Here is a 16,889-nt window from a genome sequence, read left to right as displayed (position 1 = left end):
TTATGAGTCTTTAATATTTTATTGGAATTTATAAATAAATAAATAAATAAAGTGTGTAGCTTTTAAAACAAATACTAAGATAATTCTTCCATCTAAAAAAAACTACTAAGATAATTAACTGAACTAATAAAGAAGCAGAAGAAAATACATATAGATACAAATGACTAATTTTATTAATATATAAATCATACTCGCATAACAAATGACTAATTTTATTAGTAAGTAAATCATTAAAGAAAAATATTTTTCAGTTAACCATTTTGTTAATAAATAAATCATTAAGTCAATTAACAATTTTTAATGATATGAGAAATATTTTTCAATAAACAATTTTGATAATTTATTATTGTATAGGAGAATAGTTTTTTTTTTCTTCCCCTGAGTATTATGTTAAATTAAAATTTATAACAAATAATAGTCATAATTGTAAGATTTAATAATACATGTAACCATAATAATAATGCGGAATTAAACTTTACAGGATCTTGAATTCAATACAACTCAAGAATAAAACGAATATACCTTTGTCAGCCATTGAATTAGAGAAGTTGAGAAAATACCCCTTAGAGTTGAACCTTTAATTTTGGCTCACCTTCTTCTCTCTGTCTCTCTTAATTAGGATGACTATAAAACTTAAAGTGATGGAAAAATACTCATGATATGCAAGGGGAGTCACCCATCCTTATATAGAGGAGAGAAGAGGGCCAGATAAATTCTATCAGAAGAATTCCTAATCCATCAAGGTTTCCTTCTTATCTTAGAAGAGTGATTATATTAAAATTCTATTTACTGAACTTGATCTCAAATATTGGCTTTATCTATTTGTGGAGTCCAAATAAATTAAAACATGTAGAAAATATGTAGGCTATTGGGCCACACTAGAAAAATAAATCCAACATTCTCCCACTTGGCCCATTAAGCCGATTATGATGCAATTATGAGTTTTTTCAAAAATATGCAACTTAAAAATTTTGACTCATTGGATTCCACACTAAAAACTTTAACATGTGATCACGAATTTTAAAAAATAGCCAATAAGTTCAGATATATTAGAAACTATAATACAGTGATTACTTCAGATCACCAATGTGAGTCATAGCGGTTATATAACATTTATGTCATATTTCCTTCTATGCACCACGCCATTGATAACCTTCACCAACCCAGTCCTTTATTGGGATATATAATTATTTGCCTGAAAGGCCCCTGTAATTTGTCTTGTTAAGACATTTTCTGTTTATTAATATTCAAAATAATGTGTACACACACTTTTTAGAAATAGGAAAATAGAAACAAAATTATTATTGCGCAAATAGTGTCAAAAAAAATAAGCACTCATGATTAACCATACACATCAAGGGTTGCTTAAAAGACCCATCCTGATAACATGCTCTTTGTATGTCTTTGGTGGCAATCCCTTTGTGAATGGATCAGCAATCATAAGAGAGGTGCTTAAGTTTTCAATTAACACTTGTTGTTTCTAGACTCTCTCTCTAACAACCAAGTACTTTACTTCCATGTGTTTGGAACCACCGGAGTACTTTCCATTCTTTAGAGAAGAAAACTGCTGCGGTATTGTCACAATATATCTTCAGCGGCCTGGCAATTGAGTCAACAACACCAAGTCCTGAGATGAAATTTCGCAACCATAAAGCATGATTTGTAGCCTCAAAGCATGCCACAAACTCAGCCTCCATAGTAGATGAAGCAATAGTGGACTGCTTCACACTCTTCCATGAAATTGCTCCACTAGCTAGTAGAAAAACAAAACCCGATGTAGATTTTCTACTATCAAGGCAACCAGCAAAATCTGAGTCTGAGTATCCGATTACTTCCAACTGTTCTGATCTCCTAGAGGTGAGCATATAATCCTTTGTTCCCTGAAGATATCTCATAACTTTCTTTACTGCTTTCCAATGTTCCATTCCAGGATTACTTTGGAATCTTCCCAACATTCCTACTGCAAAACTAATATCTGGCCTGGTACATGTATGGGCATACATCAAGCTCCCTCCAGCTGATGCATATGGAATGTCCTTCATTTGTTTTCTTTCCAAGTCATTCCTTGGACACTGTTTTTCACTTAATTTATCACCCTTCATGATGGGTGCATCACCGGCTGAACAAAACTGCATATTGAATCTCTCCAAAACACGATCAATATATCATTTTTGAGATAGTCCTAGCAATCCTTCAGATCGATCCCTAAAGATCTCTATGCCAATAACATAGTTTGCCTCACCCATATCGACCATTTTAAAGTTCTTGGAGAGATATTCCTTGGTTTCATGCAATAAGCCAAGGTCATTACTAGCTAACAAAATGTCATCCACATATAGCACCAACATAATGAACTTGCTCCCACTAACCTTCAGATATATACACTGATCAACTGCATTTTCCTTAAATCCGAAAGAGGTAATGGTATCATTAAACCTTAAATACCATTGCCTAGAAGCTTGTTTAAGGCCATATATGGATTTTTTTTAATTTGCAAGTTAAATGTTCTTTACATTTGTTTGCAAATCCTTCGGGCTGCTCCATATAAATTTCTTCATCCAAATTCCCATTTTAAAAAGCAGTTTTCACATCCATTTGATGCAACTCTAAGTCATAATGAGCTACCAATGCTAGGATGATTCTAAGCGAGTCCTTCTTAGATACTGGAGAGAAAGTCTCTGTATAGTCTATGCCTTCTTTTTGAGTAAAACCTTTGGCAACAAGTCTGGCTTTAAGTCGTTCGATATTGCCTTTTGCGTCATGCTTGGTCTTGAAGACCCATTTACACCCGACCTTTTTGCAGTTATTAGGCAATTCGACGAGATCCCAAACACTATTCTATTCCATGGATTTTAACTCTTCATTTATAGCATTGACCCATTTAGAAGAATCATCACTATTCATGGCTTGTGAAAATGAGACTGGATCTTTGTTAATCCCAATATCAAAATCAGATTCCTGTAGATACACCATGTAATCATCTGGAATGGCAGGCTTTCTTTCCCTCTGAGATCTTCTCAGAACTGCCGGTTGTGGTGGTTCTACAATATTTTCAATGGTGGTATCTTCATGAAGTGGTGAAACATGAGGTGGTGAAGGATTTTCATCATGTTGTTCGTTTTCCTCAGCCTGTGGAATAGTCTGAGGAACAACAACTTTTCAATAAGGGTCAAATGTTGGCACATCTACCCTAATTTTCTCGAAATTCACCACTCGTGTTTTCTCACTCCCACTGATTTCACCATTCTCTAGGAATCTAGCATTACCAGTCTCCACTATCCTTGTACTGTGATTAGGACAATAAAATTTGTACCTTTTAGACTTGTCTGGATAACCAATGAAATATCCAGATATTGTTCTTGAGTCCAACTTTTTCTCTTGTGGGTTGAAGATTCTTGCCTCTGCTGGACAACCCCAAATATGTAAGTGTCTCAAACTAGGTTTCCTACCAGTCCACAACTCAAAAGGAATTGTTGGGACCGCCTTACTAGGAACCCTATTTAAGATATACATTGCAGTTTTTTAAAGCTTCACCCCACATTGAAATAGATACAATTGAGTAACTTAACATACTCCTAACCATATCTTTAAGTGTACGATTACGCCTTTCAGCAACTCCATTCTGTTGTGGCGTACCAGGCATTGTATATTGAGCACAAATGCCTTTCTTTTCTAAGAATTTGGCAAATGGGCCAGGATTTTGGCCTGACTCATCATATTTGCCATAATATTCACCACCCCTGTCTGATCTCACTATTTTAACCTTTCTATCTAATTGTCTCTCGACTTCAGTTATATACACCTCAAGGATGTCAACAGCCTGAGACTTTTCATGAATTAGATACACATATCCATAACGTGAGAAGTCATCTATAAATGTGATAAAATATTTTTCACCACTAAGACATGGGATGTTGAGTGGCCCGCAAATATCTGTATGAATTATCTCAAGAAGCTCATTACTTCTTGTGGCATGTGTTTGGTTTGCTTTCCTTTAATGCAATCCACACATATCTGAAAATCAGTGAAGTCTAGGTTTTCCAAAATCCCATTCTTCACCAATTTTTCAATTCTATTTCTGGAGATATGCCCTAACCGTCTATGCCACAAGATCGATGATTTTTCATTAATTAGACCACATTTTAAACCAATATTCGAATACAGAGTTACTAATGATTGTGCAAACTCATGATTTAAGGTAATTTTATATAAACCATCACATAAATTACCAGAACCAATCACTTTTGAATTAAACATTAAATTGAGTTTTCCACAATTAAATAAAACTGAATATCCAACACGATCCAATTTGGATAACGAAACTAAATTCCTAGAAATTGAAGGAACATAAAAAGTGTCTTCTAGATCCATCTGATGACCCGTCTCTAAGATCAGTCGATAGGTTCCTACAGCTACGACTTCAGTTTTGAGACGGTTCCCCATATAGACAAATCTTTCACTTTCCTTCGGTTTCCTGGTTGAGAGGTATTGTAGACGTCCCCGAACGCCCCAGGAGGAACGAGTCCCTCGTTCCGTTCGATATTGGGCCCACTACAGCTCAGGACTCTAAAATTTGTCACGGTCCTAAGTCTGAACCAAAGAGTCCAAATCCGGCAAATCGTTTTGAGAAAACAGATTTTTTTGAAAGAAGTGCCAAACATGGACTGCTTTGCCAGATACAGAGTCGCCACCTAAATATTTTATTTTGGGGAAATTTAGGAAACCCTGACTCGTTTGTCTAAGGCCACGTGTCCGTCATCACCAAAGTTGCCTCGGCTCGGGAACTTGGGTACGATTGGGGAAGGTCACTTCGTGAGCACCCCCGCTCGCCCGATCAAAGATCGGCCTTTACTAACCATGATATCAAGTTTTGAAAACATTGTGTGTTCTTATTCCGGTTATTAGCCTAGATTACTATGTGATGCGCACAGCATACAAGTATAGACTGGATCGCCTGAATTGGAACAAAACATTTCATGTTTGTTTTTGAAAGATGGTTTGCTACTCGCAAGTAGGCTTAAAATGCAGATTTTGCCACCCTCAGGTGGGCTTTAAGAAAAGATGTTTTGCCACTATCTAGTGGGCTTAAAACTCACAGTTGATGATTTGTTCCAATCCAAATAACCCAACCTTCACCCACAGGCATTCAGGCAGTTATATCACATAAGCACATAGCCTCATGGTAAGCATGCTATTCATGGCAGTCACTCACACGCATGCAAGGATGCTAAAGCATAAAACTCACCGAGTACTCCAAGCCAAAAAAGAAGCTAATTAGAAATCTATGCATGATCCTAATTATACAGAAGTGCCTAATGCAACACATGCAAAAATGCAACTATAGCAGGCTCGGCTATTCTAAACATGGCAGATGAAATGCTACAGCTAACATGTATTCAATTTGGAATTGAAAATACAATGTAGTTAGTATGATGCGCCGAGCCCGGTGCATGCAAAACAGATGAATGATGCAAACATGCTGTCATACTGTATGCTAATTGAAACATGCCCTAATCTAACCATCATAAGCAGGTAAATAAAAGGGAAGAAAGACGTGGGGTTGGAAGACATACAACACACACACGCACACTAATTACAGTTACGCCCTCGCGCGGAGGGTCCGAATGAATAGTACAGTCCAAATAATACAGTCCAAATATATACAAATTCCTAATTAATTTACAAATTAACTAAGAAAAATAATAAACTGGCATGCAAGCCAGGGACTACCTTGACTCTTCTTCAGATGATGGATGATGCATGTCGGGACTGCCTTGCGCGGAAATCCACTGGGATGCCCCAATTAGCCTCTGTTTCACAATTACTCTTGGAAAGCGCGCCAAGCTCCGGAAGGTTGCTAATTCTTGATTTGCTGCAACAGAGAGCAGGAAAGGGACATAGCAATGTATTTTCACAAATGTATGCATGCCTCGATCCTCGTGCCACCAATCACGCATATCGATGCATGATGGCCGAGGAGTCGAATTGTGCAACTCAATATAGAATGAATGCACATGAAAACAAAACAAAACCTAGACTCCATCATGGATAATCTGGAGTGTCGGTGACTGGGAATTAAGACACGTTCCGTCACTCGGAGTACGAAACGTACCTCGTTTCCCGTGCTTGGGCTAACTCCTATCCCAAGCACGATGCAATATGCATGACATGCATGAATGCAACTAATATACAACCTAGCATGCACAATGCTATGAAATGGCATACACGATGCACGAGGTAACATGGCATACACGATGCTCTAACATACAACCTAGCATACGCAATGCTATGAAATGAAATGACATACACAATGCATAATGGACTTACACCAACATGAGTGGACCTCAGCCACAGTCGCATAAGAGGCCATACGATGAAAATGAGACAACTCGAGATGCGCGCACGCATGCACGCAAACCGAGGACCGATCCTAAGGAACAAAATGCCACTCTAACAAGACATGGCAAGGCATGGAAAATGATATGCAAACATGCAAGTTTCAGCAGCAAAACATGACCCAAAACAGCCCCGAATCATGAACACATGGCACCCGATGCATGAAATGGTCCCGAAATGCAAGATTAAGCACATGAAATGACTTGTAGCTACCTCAAGCATGCATTATTTGCTCATAACATGTGAAGACAGATTCAAGGCAGCCCCAAAACAAGCATGTTTACAGTTTCAAGCAAGGCCAAACAGCAAACACAAATAGGGAAAAACTAGCATGCAAAAATGGCCCTAAATGTGAGATAAAGAAGTGAGTCACAGCTGCAGACCTCAAACAGATTAGGGCCCTTCGACAATGTTGAAGAGGGGCCCAAAATATGATATTTTACAGTTTATGACAAACCACAAAAACCAACACAGGTATGGCTAAGCTCTCATGCAAGAAATGGGCCAAAAGAGGGCCAGAGAAGCAAGTGGTGATTTCTGGCCTCAAACACAAAGGGGCCCTTCAACAATGTTGAAGAGGGGCCAAACATAATGCACTTTACAGTTGATGGCCAGACCCAAAACAGTATGCATGCAAACCTAAAATACTACTCAAAATAAGGCCCAAAAGAGAGATATAACACAAAGTATATAAAGGATGCCTCAAACAGTGAAAGACCCTCAATGAAACATGAATATAGGGTCAAAATAATGCCATTTTTAGTTCGGACCAGGGTCCAAAAACAGAATCATAATAGGCTAACAAACCATGCAAAAATGGAGCCAAAAGAGAGCTATAAAGGCAAGTAGCAAATGGAAGCCACAAACACTGATGAGCCCTTCAACAATGTTGAAGAAGGCCTCAAAAGAAGAAACTTTACAGTTTATGACATGCCTCAAAACAGTCTAAACGTAGGCCAAAAATACTACACAAGGAATAGGCATACAAGAGGGATAATGAAGCAAGTGCCACAAGGAGGCCTCAAACAGTGAGAGGCCCTTAATGAAACATGAAAAATGGCTCAAAATAAGTCTAGTTCCAGTTAGGGTTGTAGCCCAAAACAGCAATAAAATATGATTTAGAAAGCATACAAAATAAGCTCAAAAAGAGGGACAATGGTGCATACCCTTGAAGACCAAACTTTAGGCAACTCTTGGCTTGAGTTTGGTGTCTTTTTAGCTCTGAAAATCAGCTTCAAGCTTCTGCAATGGAGGTTGGAGGTATGGTGCTAGGTGGTGGTGAAGAAAAGGGTGTAGAAACTTGGAGGTTTTGGGCTTGGGAGTATAGAGAAAGAGAGATACAAGAAGGGAGCTTCAAGGGGAATTTTTGTAACCCTAATGATAGAGCTGGAGCCTCTGTTATATAGGCAAAAAGAGGGGGGGAAAATGGAGGGAAAACCAACCAAGTTTCCCTCCAAAAGCAGCCCCCCGGATATAGAATCTGGGGGGAAAACAGATGCATATCTGCACTGTAGATGATGTAAGGAAACTGGCCGGCCGGCTACTTCCCATGGCCGGCCGGCCAAGGGTCAAAAGGGTCAAGTGTGATTAATGGCCGGCCACCACAGAAAGAGGGCCTTTGATGTGTGCACAACACAACCCTGTGGTTAAACACTGGAAAAAGTGAACCAGGAGAGAGAACAACCCACTTTTCAAAGGGGTTCAAAAGGGTCAACAACAATTACTGGCCGGCCACCAAATATTGGTGGCCTCCCAGATGTGTACATCACAAATATGTGGTTTAGAGCTGGAAAAAGTGGCCTTAAGGTGGTCAACATTGGCTTTCAAGTGAGAAAAACGGGCGACGGAGGGTGATGAGGAAATATAACTGGTTGCCGGAACAATTACTGGCCTCCCACCCTTCTACGACCTTCCTAATGATGAAACAGAGGTCCCTGCCAAAAATGAACCAAAACCGATGCAAAATGAAGGTTCGGGGGCCGAAACGCGCAGTCTGGGGCCCTAAAAACTGACTGTTGGGCACCGGGAGTGGTGTTCGACCACGAAGTTGGTCTCTCGGACCGCAGCGTCCCTCAAAAGGGAGAAAATAAGATGTATGCCAAAAACCGGGGCAAACGAAGGTGGTTAGGCGGTCCCGAACCGAGGCACATGGCCAACGGCTCCGAAAAAAACCGGAAACCGGACTCCAAACGGGCAAAATGGCCTATGACCACGAAATGTAGCCTACGGCCACTGAGAGATGATCTACGAGACCTCTTCCTCCCTTCGGGAAGAGAAAACAGAGAAAACAGAGCCTGGTTCGCAAACCGAGGCAAAGCATGAAAGAGTCCGGAAGTCCGGAGGCAAGGCTCGCAGCCGAGACTCCGAAACCTCTGAATGAGCACGATATGCAACATCACCAAGCACTCAATCGGTGATGTCTGAGTCTTAAGGTCGGTCAAAAATGGGGTGTCTACAGGTATCCCTGCATGTCATTTGTAATGTGGGTCGTGGCCCCATAGTCAATCCACCACGTATTAGAAGGTACTTCAGCAAAATTTGATTCATAACAAACAAAAGAAAATTTCTTACCCTTCTTTTCGAACCAAGCCTTTCGCTTGCTGCAGTCTTTCTTCACATGTCGCTTCTTGCCACAAAAGTAGCACTTGACAGTGAAACCATTCTTAGCCTGATTTTCTTCCCCAGGTTCATTCTTTTTCTTTGGTGGATTTTTCTTTGATTTTACAAACTTACCCTTTTTTTCTTTATAGCTCCATGAGTTACAGCCAATGCAGTTTGACGTCCTTCCTCTTTCAACCTCACTTCCTCTTGAACACACATATTAGTCAGCTCATTCAAATTCCACTTATCTTTATTGGTGTTATAGTGAATTTTGAATGCGCTGTATTGTGATGGAAGTGAGTTGAGAATAAACTGTACGAGGAAAGTTTCATCAACTTGCATTCCTAAAGTTTTAAGCTTTGCAGCTTTGTCAGCCATATTGAGGATGTGATCCTGAACTCCTCGGTTGCCATCATATTTCATTGTTGTCAATTCAGCCATAATAGTGCCAGCAAGTGACTTGTCAGCAGATCTAAATCGATCTTCAACAGCCTTTAAGTATTCCAATGCATTAACAGTTTGAGGTAAGGAGGTCTTGATGTTATTTGCAATGGTCATCTTCATGAACATCAAACTGAGTCTATTGGACTTTTTCCAGGATTCAGAAAGGGCAACTTGTTCTGCAGTACTATATTCATTAATGTCTGCAGGTTTATCTTCAAGCAATGCCATATCGAGGTCCAACACACCCAGTGTAAACTGAACATGTTCATACCATTCCGAAAAATTCGAGCCAGTAAGTAGAGGGACGCCCGATGCAAGAGAGTGCAATGAGGTGGGAACATTTACTGAAATAAGATAGAACAATATACATATTAAAGCTTTGAGATTTATGATGAACTATTGATATCACATAAGTTTTTCCTTTGGGCAAAACTTAGGTATATCTATTGTCCATTCGTCAAGAATCACTTATGTAGGTCTAAAGTAATTTATGTAATTTTTCAGCTAGTCATGTTACCTTTGGGTATTCAATTCTAATCTTTCAAATTACATAAGTTACATTATCCTACCCAGTTCATAATTATTTGAAAGTGACTCTCCTTTGGGCTAGTCTCAATCTCCTAATTATAACTGCAATTGAGAATATTATCGACCTTAATGTTACCCTTTTTAACAATTCTTTTATGTAGTTCTATATTCATAAGTTTTACAAATCTAGGCCACTTTGGCAGCTACTAAATTAGTAAACCCTATGAATACGGAACTAACCAACAATATTCTCTATTCATTAATTTTGAGTTATTTAATTATCATTAATTCAATCACAATTTTAATGAGATCACTATTTTTATGATTTCTAAAATTTCTTTTATGTGATTGCTATTACCAATATAATAATAATAACTCTGGATGAACAGGAATATTTATATATGTATTATAACAATCATGAATATCTAAAATAATGGTTAATAAGAATTACACCTAATATGAATTAACCACTTTAATATTTAATATTCAATGTCATAAAATTATATCATGATATCAATTTTAAATCATGAAAATATATAAATATTTAACAATAATAGACAATAAGTGTGCATAATTAAACAAAGCAAAAACATAATCCTCTAATGTGATACAATCAAATAAATATATTTATTTAATAGTCCGAACGATTCAGCAAAATTCTAAAATTGCTTTTAATCTATGCACTTTATTATAACGGCAAGCAATACACTCAATTCAATAACATATTATGATGATTATAAAAATTATTATCACTAAAATTGATAATAAATCAAAACATGCATATGAACAGCATATAAAATTACATAAAAGTTTGCACCTAACATATCACAAAACAAAGTGAGTGAGGGAGTCCATGATGTGCATACTTAGTTACGATTTAGAAATCAGGAATGAAATCTTCTTTCACACAACCTTTGACTTTTAACAACACAAAAAGAGTTTCTTTGATGCATAATGAATATGAAAGAGATTAGATGTACCATTCAGACACTGCCTAATAAATATGGTATGCAGCTTACAAGGTTGAACATACAGCGTATATTCAAGATAACCAACACATGCCGAGAGTTCAAACCTTATGAACAAAAAATATGTTGTTATGAATAATTATAATTATAATATAATAACAATATTCATAAATATATTATTATTCCAAGGTGTATTGATTCACAAACTAAAGCTCTGATACCACATGTAAGATTTAATAATACATGTAACCATAATAATAATGCGGAATTAAACTTTACTGGATCTTGAATTTAATACAACTCAAGAATAAAACGAATATACCTTTGTCAGCCATTGAATTAGAGAAGTTGAGAAAATACCCCTTAGAGTTGAACCTTTAATTTTGGCTCACCTTCTTCTCTCTGTCTCTCTTAATTAGGATAACTATAAAACTTAAAGTGATGGAAAAATGCTCATGATATGAAAGGGGAGTCACCCATCCTTATATAGAGGAGAGAAGAGGGCCAGATAAACTCTATCAGAAGAATTCCTAATCCATCAAGGTTTCCTTCTTATCTTAGAAGAGTGATTATATTAAAATTCTATTTACTGAACTTGATCTCAAATATTGGCTTTATCTATTTGTGGAGTCCAAATAAATTAAAACATGTAGAAAATATGTAGGCTATTAGGCCACACTAGAAAAATAAATCCAACAGTAATTTCTAATATTATAAGACCGATTCATATTGTAAGAAACTTTATGGTGTATTTGTAATTTGTTAAAAAATAAAATATTTATGTTTCATAATTGACCCAGAATGTTTGCGTAATTACAAAAAAAAAAAAACATTCACTCAACATATAGGTCACCCTTAGTAAATTATTCAAAATAAAAGGACAAAATCGAAAAGAAAAGATGAACCTCAAGCAGCTAAGCGGTTCTTATATATATATATATATATATATAGGTATTTTTGTCATTTTGCTTCAGTTTGTCCTTATGGACAAACTATTCCTGCGCCTGAACCTTTGACCAAAGAAAATATAATTTTGGACTTTTGGCCCGAGCACCCAATTTATATTTGTGACATAATTACACCAATCTTTCTTTCAATATGGTTAAAGTTACCAAAATTAATGTCAATGGCAAGGACATACTGAAATAAACAAAGATAAATATATATTTTAGTAAGAAAGAGATGATACCATATTTTTTCATTCATACGACTAAATAATTTTTGATGAAAAACGGCGTAAGTATTATGTGAATGAAAACCTTAAAGGAGGTCAGTGTAGTTATATCAAAAATGCCTAACTAATTGTATTTTCTTCAAATTTCAAGAAAAATGACTGTAATTTACCCAAAATATATATAATGGGTTCAAATGTTTCTTTAATCCTTATTATTTTAATTTGAACAATTTATTCTTATACTTTGGCATTATTATTGATCAGTAAAATTTCATATTTGTGAAAACTGAGGGGAGGGGAGAAAAAACTTTATCCAATTTTAATCTACTCATTCTGTTCAAATTTTAGTTGTTTATTTATTTATTTATTTGTACACCATGTGAAATTGACAAATATTCTAAAATTATTAATTTTAACCTCTAATTTGAATAGAATGAATAAATTTAAATTAATATATTTAATTTAATTAATAGGCATTAAAATAAAATTTTGATCAACCTATTGGAATTAAAAGTGTAGGTTAAAATTCAAATAAAATGTGAAGCCATTGAGGATGTGCCATTGCAATCCACCAATACAGACGGTCAACCAAATTTTAAGACAATCACTTTGGAACATTGTATTAGTCAATTAGATTAGTGGACCTTTATTGACTATTTGACACGGGTCAACATTTTTTATTTAATATTTTTTTTTTTTTTTTGAAGAGCATGTGTCATCCTCTTAGATAAGGAATATTTTAAGAGTGATACTATTAGCACACTATCAATTATTTTAGTCATTTTATTTTTTTAAACCCCTACTTATAAATTGTAAAACTTTTAAATTTTCTTTTTTCCCTCCAAATAATACTAAAATTATCATTATAAAAACAGTTTACTCATTCAAATGCACACACCTACAACCCCTATAACCCAAAAAGCATCTCTCCCAAAACCCTAACAAAACTCATGACGATGGAATCTCCCAAAACTAGTGAAATTTTTTTTGGTGATTCAGAAGTTTTTTTTTTCTCTGTTTCATTATGAGATTTGTCAATCTGTTTGATTTTTTTTTTTTATTACCTTTTTCCACACACACAACACAACCTATTTTCATACTTCTCTGGTTGGTTTCTTGTCATCATCTATGGCCTCACTGTACTTGTATACTGTCTGTGTGAGCAAAACTGGGTAGGATTTCACCCACCAATCGACTCCCCGGTCAACCAACCAGTCAACCACCCAAGGGTGGTCCGACCACCTTTGTTTGTTTGCTTGCTTTTGCTACTGCTTCGGTTATCTACTCCCGAACAAATAAAAATGTTTGGGCTTGTATTCCCAAATTTCGGTCATATGTTTGGGAGTTCAGTTCTGAAAAAATGATAAACAATTTTTATTATTTTTGCCAATGTTTTCAAGAAATTTACCTTTATAAGGCTAATTTCCTTTGAGTTAAGAATACCATCAAAGTTATGAATCTCTTTTGGGTTTTTATTATTGTACTCCTCTCTTCTCATGAAGTTGTGATTGTTGAAAAAACTTTCACTCGTTGTCATTGTCGGAGAAGTGTATGTAATCAAATAGTTACCACCGTTGTCACCGGAATATTGCCGCCAAAGGATTTTCAAGGTTTTGAGGGTGTGTACGTTTGAAAGGTAGGATTTGGAAAAGATAAATGGGTAGTGGTGATAAAGGTGGGTGTTTTCATAAACCTTAACTCATGATGTAATGAGAGTGTAGGTTTATTTGTGAGATGAAGCGTCTCCAAATTATTAATATCCTTATTAGTAATTTCATTTGAAGTTATTATTGTAATAAAAAAAATATAAAAAAGCTAAAAAATGTGAGTCTAAAATAATTAGTGGGGTGTTATAATAGTAGCACTCTATTTTAAATTTGTTTTTAAATTGTAAGAGACAATTTTTTTACTAATCAGGATATAATTAAAGATTTTAAAACAAAATACAACTGTAGGGGGGTTCAAGGTTAGAAAGATGATTAGAGAGGCAAAACTATATTAATGGTCCAACAATGGTGGAAGTGGTTGGAGAATGAGTAGCAACAACTATCTGGGAGTTAGAGAGTGTGTAGCTAGGTGAGGGTGAAGCAAGTGGGTTAAGAAGAAGACAATGGCAGTGCACAAATGGGCAGCATCTCCCCCAAATCCCCAAAATTCCTCTCTCTTGAACCTTGGGAAATGGGTCCTATTTATAGGCTTTTCCTTGGCGTCAAGAGGACACCAAATGGCCAAATAGAGAGAAGACATGTGTCCCAGAAGATCACATGGAATATTCTACCTTGAGCCACCAGGCTGAAGGTGCCACGTGTCCCTTTGTATATACTGTGTACTATATGTTTGTCTTCGCAACTACCTTTTTGAGCCTTAGCAAGTGTAGTTGCAACGGGAGTATTTGGCACTGCAACTCCCTTTTGAGCCTTAGTAAGTGCAATTGCAACGGTGAACCTTGCCGCTATACTTGCATTCTCAGGACTCCATTAGCCTACTATCGGCTATGTTTTTGTGCTCACCTCGACGAAACCTCCACCCTTAGCCACCTAACCAAAAACTCCCCAGCTTCCCAAGGCGAAGGCCACAGCCAAGCCTGCTATCAGCCATGTTGTGCCTTAGTACCAAGCCCAAGGGCGCTCTTTTAGTCCTATCTGTGCGACTAAGGCAGGTCCATGACCTAGGTAATGGAAAGGGAGTCTCTTATGCTCGGGCTACCCTACTCCCATCTTCGCTGGATCGCCGCGGTAAACTGGTATCTCTAGGCCTGTTATCAGCTCCAACCAGTAAGTCTTGGGGCTTCCTATTAGTGCCAAGTTAAATGAACTTTAGGGCCTACTATCAGCTCTAGGCTAGTAATGCCTTGGGACCTGCTATCAGCACCAAGCATTAGCCTCTATTTGCAGAAGAAATCCTCTCTCAAAGGCTGCTATCACCTTGGCAGGATATTCCCTCTGCAACTTAGTTGTTGCGGTTGTAGTTACTGTGGTAACCATTTTTCGCTATGAGTTCAGATGGCAAGACTGACAATATTAAAGATGGCGGCGCCGACAGAATGTCTCCGCAACTTGGGCGCTGTAAGTACTGCCTCTGCAACTTAGTTGCTTTGGTTTTCTCCTTCCATCAACAATTTCAGACGGCTGTGGTACCGACATTACTTGAGATGGCAGCGGCACCGACGTTACTTGGAATGGCGACGCTGAGGCAAGTGCCTCCACGGCCGCGAGTGTCTCCTCTGTGACTCAGTTTCTTCAGCTTTCTTTTTCCCTCTGCAACTTCAGATGGCAGCTGAACCGACATTATTGGGTAATAGCGGCGCTGAGGTAAAGTGCCTCAGCAGCTTGACTGTCGCAAGTGTTCCCTCCACAGCTTGACCGTTGCATGTGTTGCCTCTGCAACTTGACTTAGGTATTTTCCTTTGTGGAGTCCATTTGGAACCTTGGCGGGTCGGACCTTCTTCAGCCCACTGCTGGCCCACTTTCCCTGGGCTTTGGCTCATGCTCCTCCAGTCATTCATGGTCGCCTTAAAGAGATAACTCAAACGCTTAGATCCATACTTAATTTGGGGCATAATTTCTGACCCTCTACACAAACTAATAAATTTTATAAAATTATACGCACTATACACACTAATAAAAACTTTGTAACTAAAAAGACCATATCAATATAAATTATACGCACTATTCAAAAAATATATATAAATTATATGCAAAAGATATTTATTTATTATTTTCTCCTGGGACTATGAAATATTGAAACTTATCTATGGAGGGGATTAACAATTTGGGATGTGGCATTAAAATCTAATCACATGTGGCATTAAAATCAAATCACATGTGGTCCCATTTGATTTGTTATATAACTAGCATATGCCCATGCCTAGAGGCACGGTGCAAATAATGTTGTGATCAAAATACAATTGTAATTCATACGTATCATATTAAAACTTATAGAGTCTGTAATATGTTTTGACAAAAATATTGAAAAAATATAAAGAAATACTATTCTTTTTAAAAAACTTAAAACAATTTTATTCATACCACACGTTTTACAGAACTCGAATAAAATAACAATGAAATTACCCAGAACTCTTGTGATGCAGTCCACGAAAAAGCACCGAAATACTCCCACTGCCAGTAAACAAATAATTATTTTGTTGTTTAAAAATTTCAATAAAAACTAACAATTATTCCAATTGATATATATAATACTATCAAATAAATAATTATTATGTTGTTTAAGAATTTCAATTTAATAGTTTGTCCAACAAACAATAAAAGCTAAATAAATTAAGATTCTAAAAATAAAAATAATAATAACTACAGTATTGTGATTTTCCAGAAGTTGTGAAATTTCCGGACCCCCTTCCCGGGTTGGTGGTGGGTCACTCAAAGCTTCCTCTTTTTTTTTTTTTAAGACTACACTTTCTATCGCTTTTCTTGCTTGCTTTTTCCATCTAGCCAATCACATTCCGCCCGCATATCCTTGGCAACAACTATAATTTATCTAGCAATAGATTTTAACACATTCTGATTTTAACACCTTCAAACTATTGATTTATGGGCTGATAAATAGTAGAAATCTAATTTATGGTGAGTTTGATAAGTATAAAATTTTGATTTATCGTAAAGTATGGGTTTCTAATCAGGTAAGTCCCCAGGGTTGGTTTGGAGGTTTAAAAATGTATCACCCATGAAAGTAATGTGTCACCCTAGTGTATACCCGTGTCTAAAAGAAATAATATAATTAATTATAAGATTAAAATATAATTAAATTTAAAAGTATTGATT

General features: G+C 36.7%; 1 protein-coding gene and 1 pseudogene across 1 annotated transcript; both read right to left on the bottom strand.

The window, feature by feature from the left end:
• Positions 1-1,354: 1,354 nt before the first annotated feature.
• LOC145806809 (secreted RxLR effector protein 161 pseudogene) lies at positions 1,355-2,042 on the bottom strand (annotated as a pseudogene).
• A 7,075-nt stretch (positions 2,043-9,117) lies between these two features.
• On the bottom strand, positions 9,118-15,399 carry LOC145806808 (uncharacterized). The gene is made up of 2 exons (XM_082904628.1): positions 15,258-15,399; positions 9,118-9,785 (listed from the first exon to the last, which is right to left on the bottom strand). Exons 1-2 carry the CDS (start codon positions 15,397-15,399, stop codon positions 9,118-9,120), a joined length of 810 nt encoding a protein of 269 aa, XP_082760754.1.
• Between the last annotated feature and the right edge of the window lie 1,490 nt (positions 15,400-16,889).

The sequence above is a fragment of the Camellia sinensis genome, chromosome 14 (assembly GCF_055761805.1).
Source record: "Camellia sinensis isolate YWXY chromosome 14, ASM5576180v1, whole genome shotgun sequence".
Classification (NCBI taxonomy): Eukaryota; Viridiplantae; Streptophyta; class Magnoliopsida; order Ericales; family Theaceae; genus Camellia; species Camellia sinensis.
The sequence above is the reverse complement of the archived record's forward strand: the minus strand, read 5'-3'. Positions and strand labels throughout refer to the sequence as shown.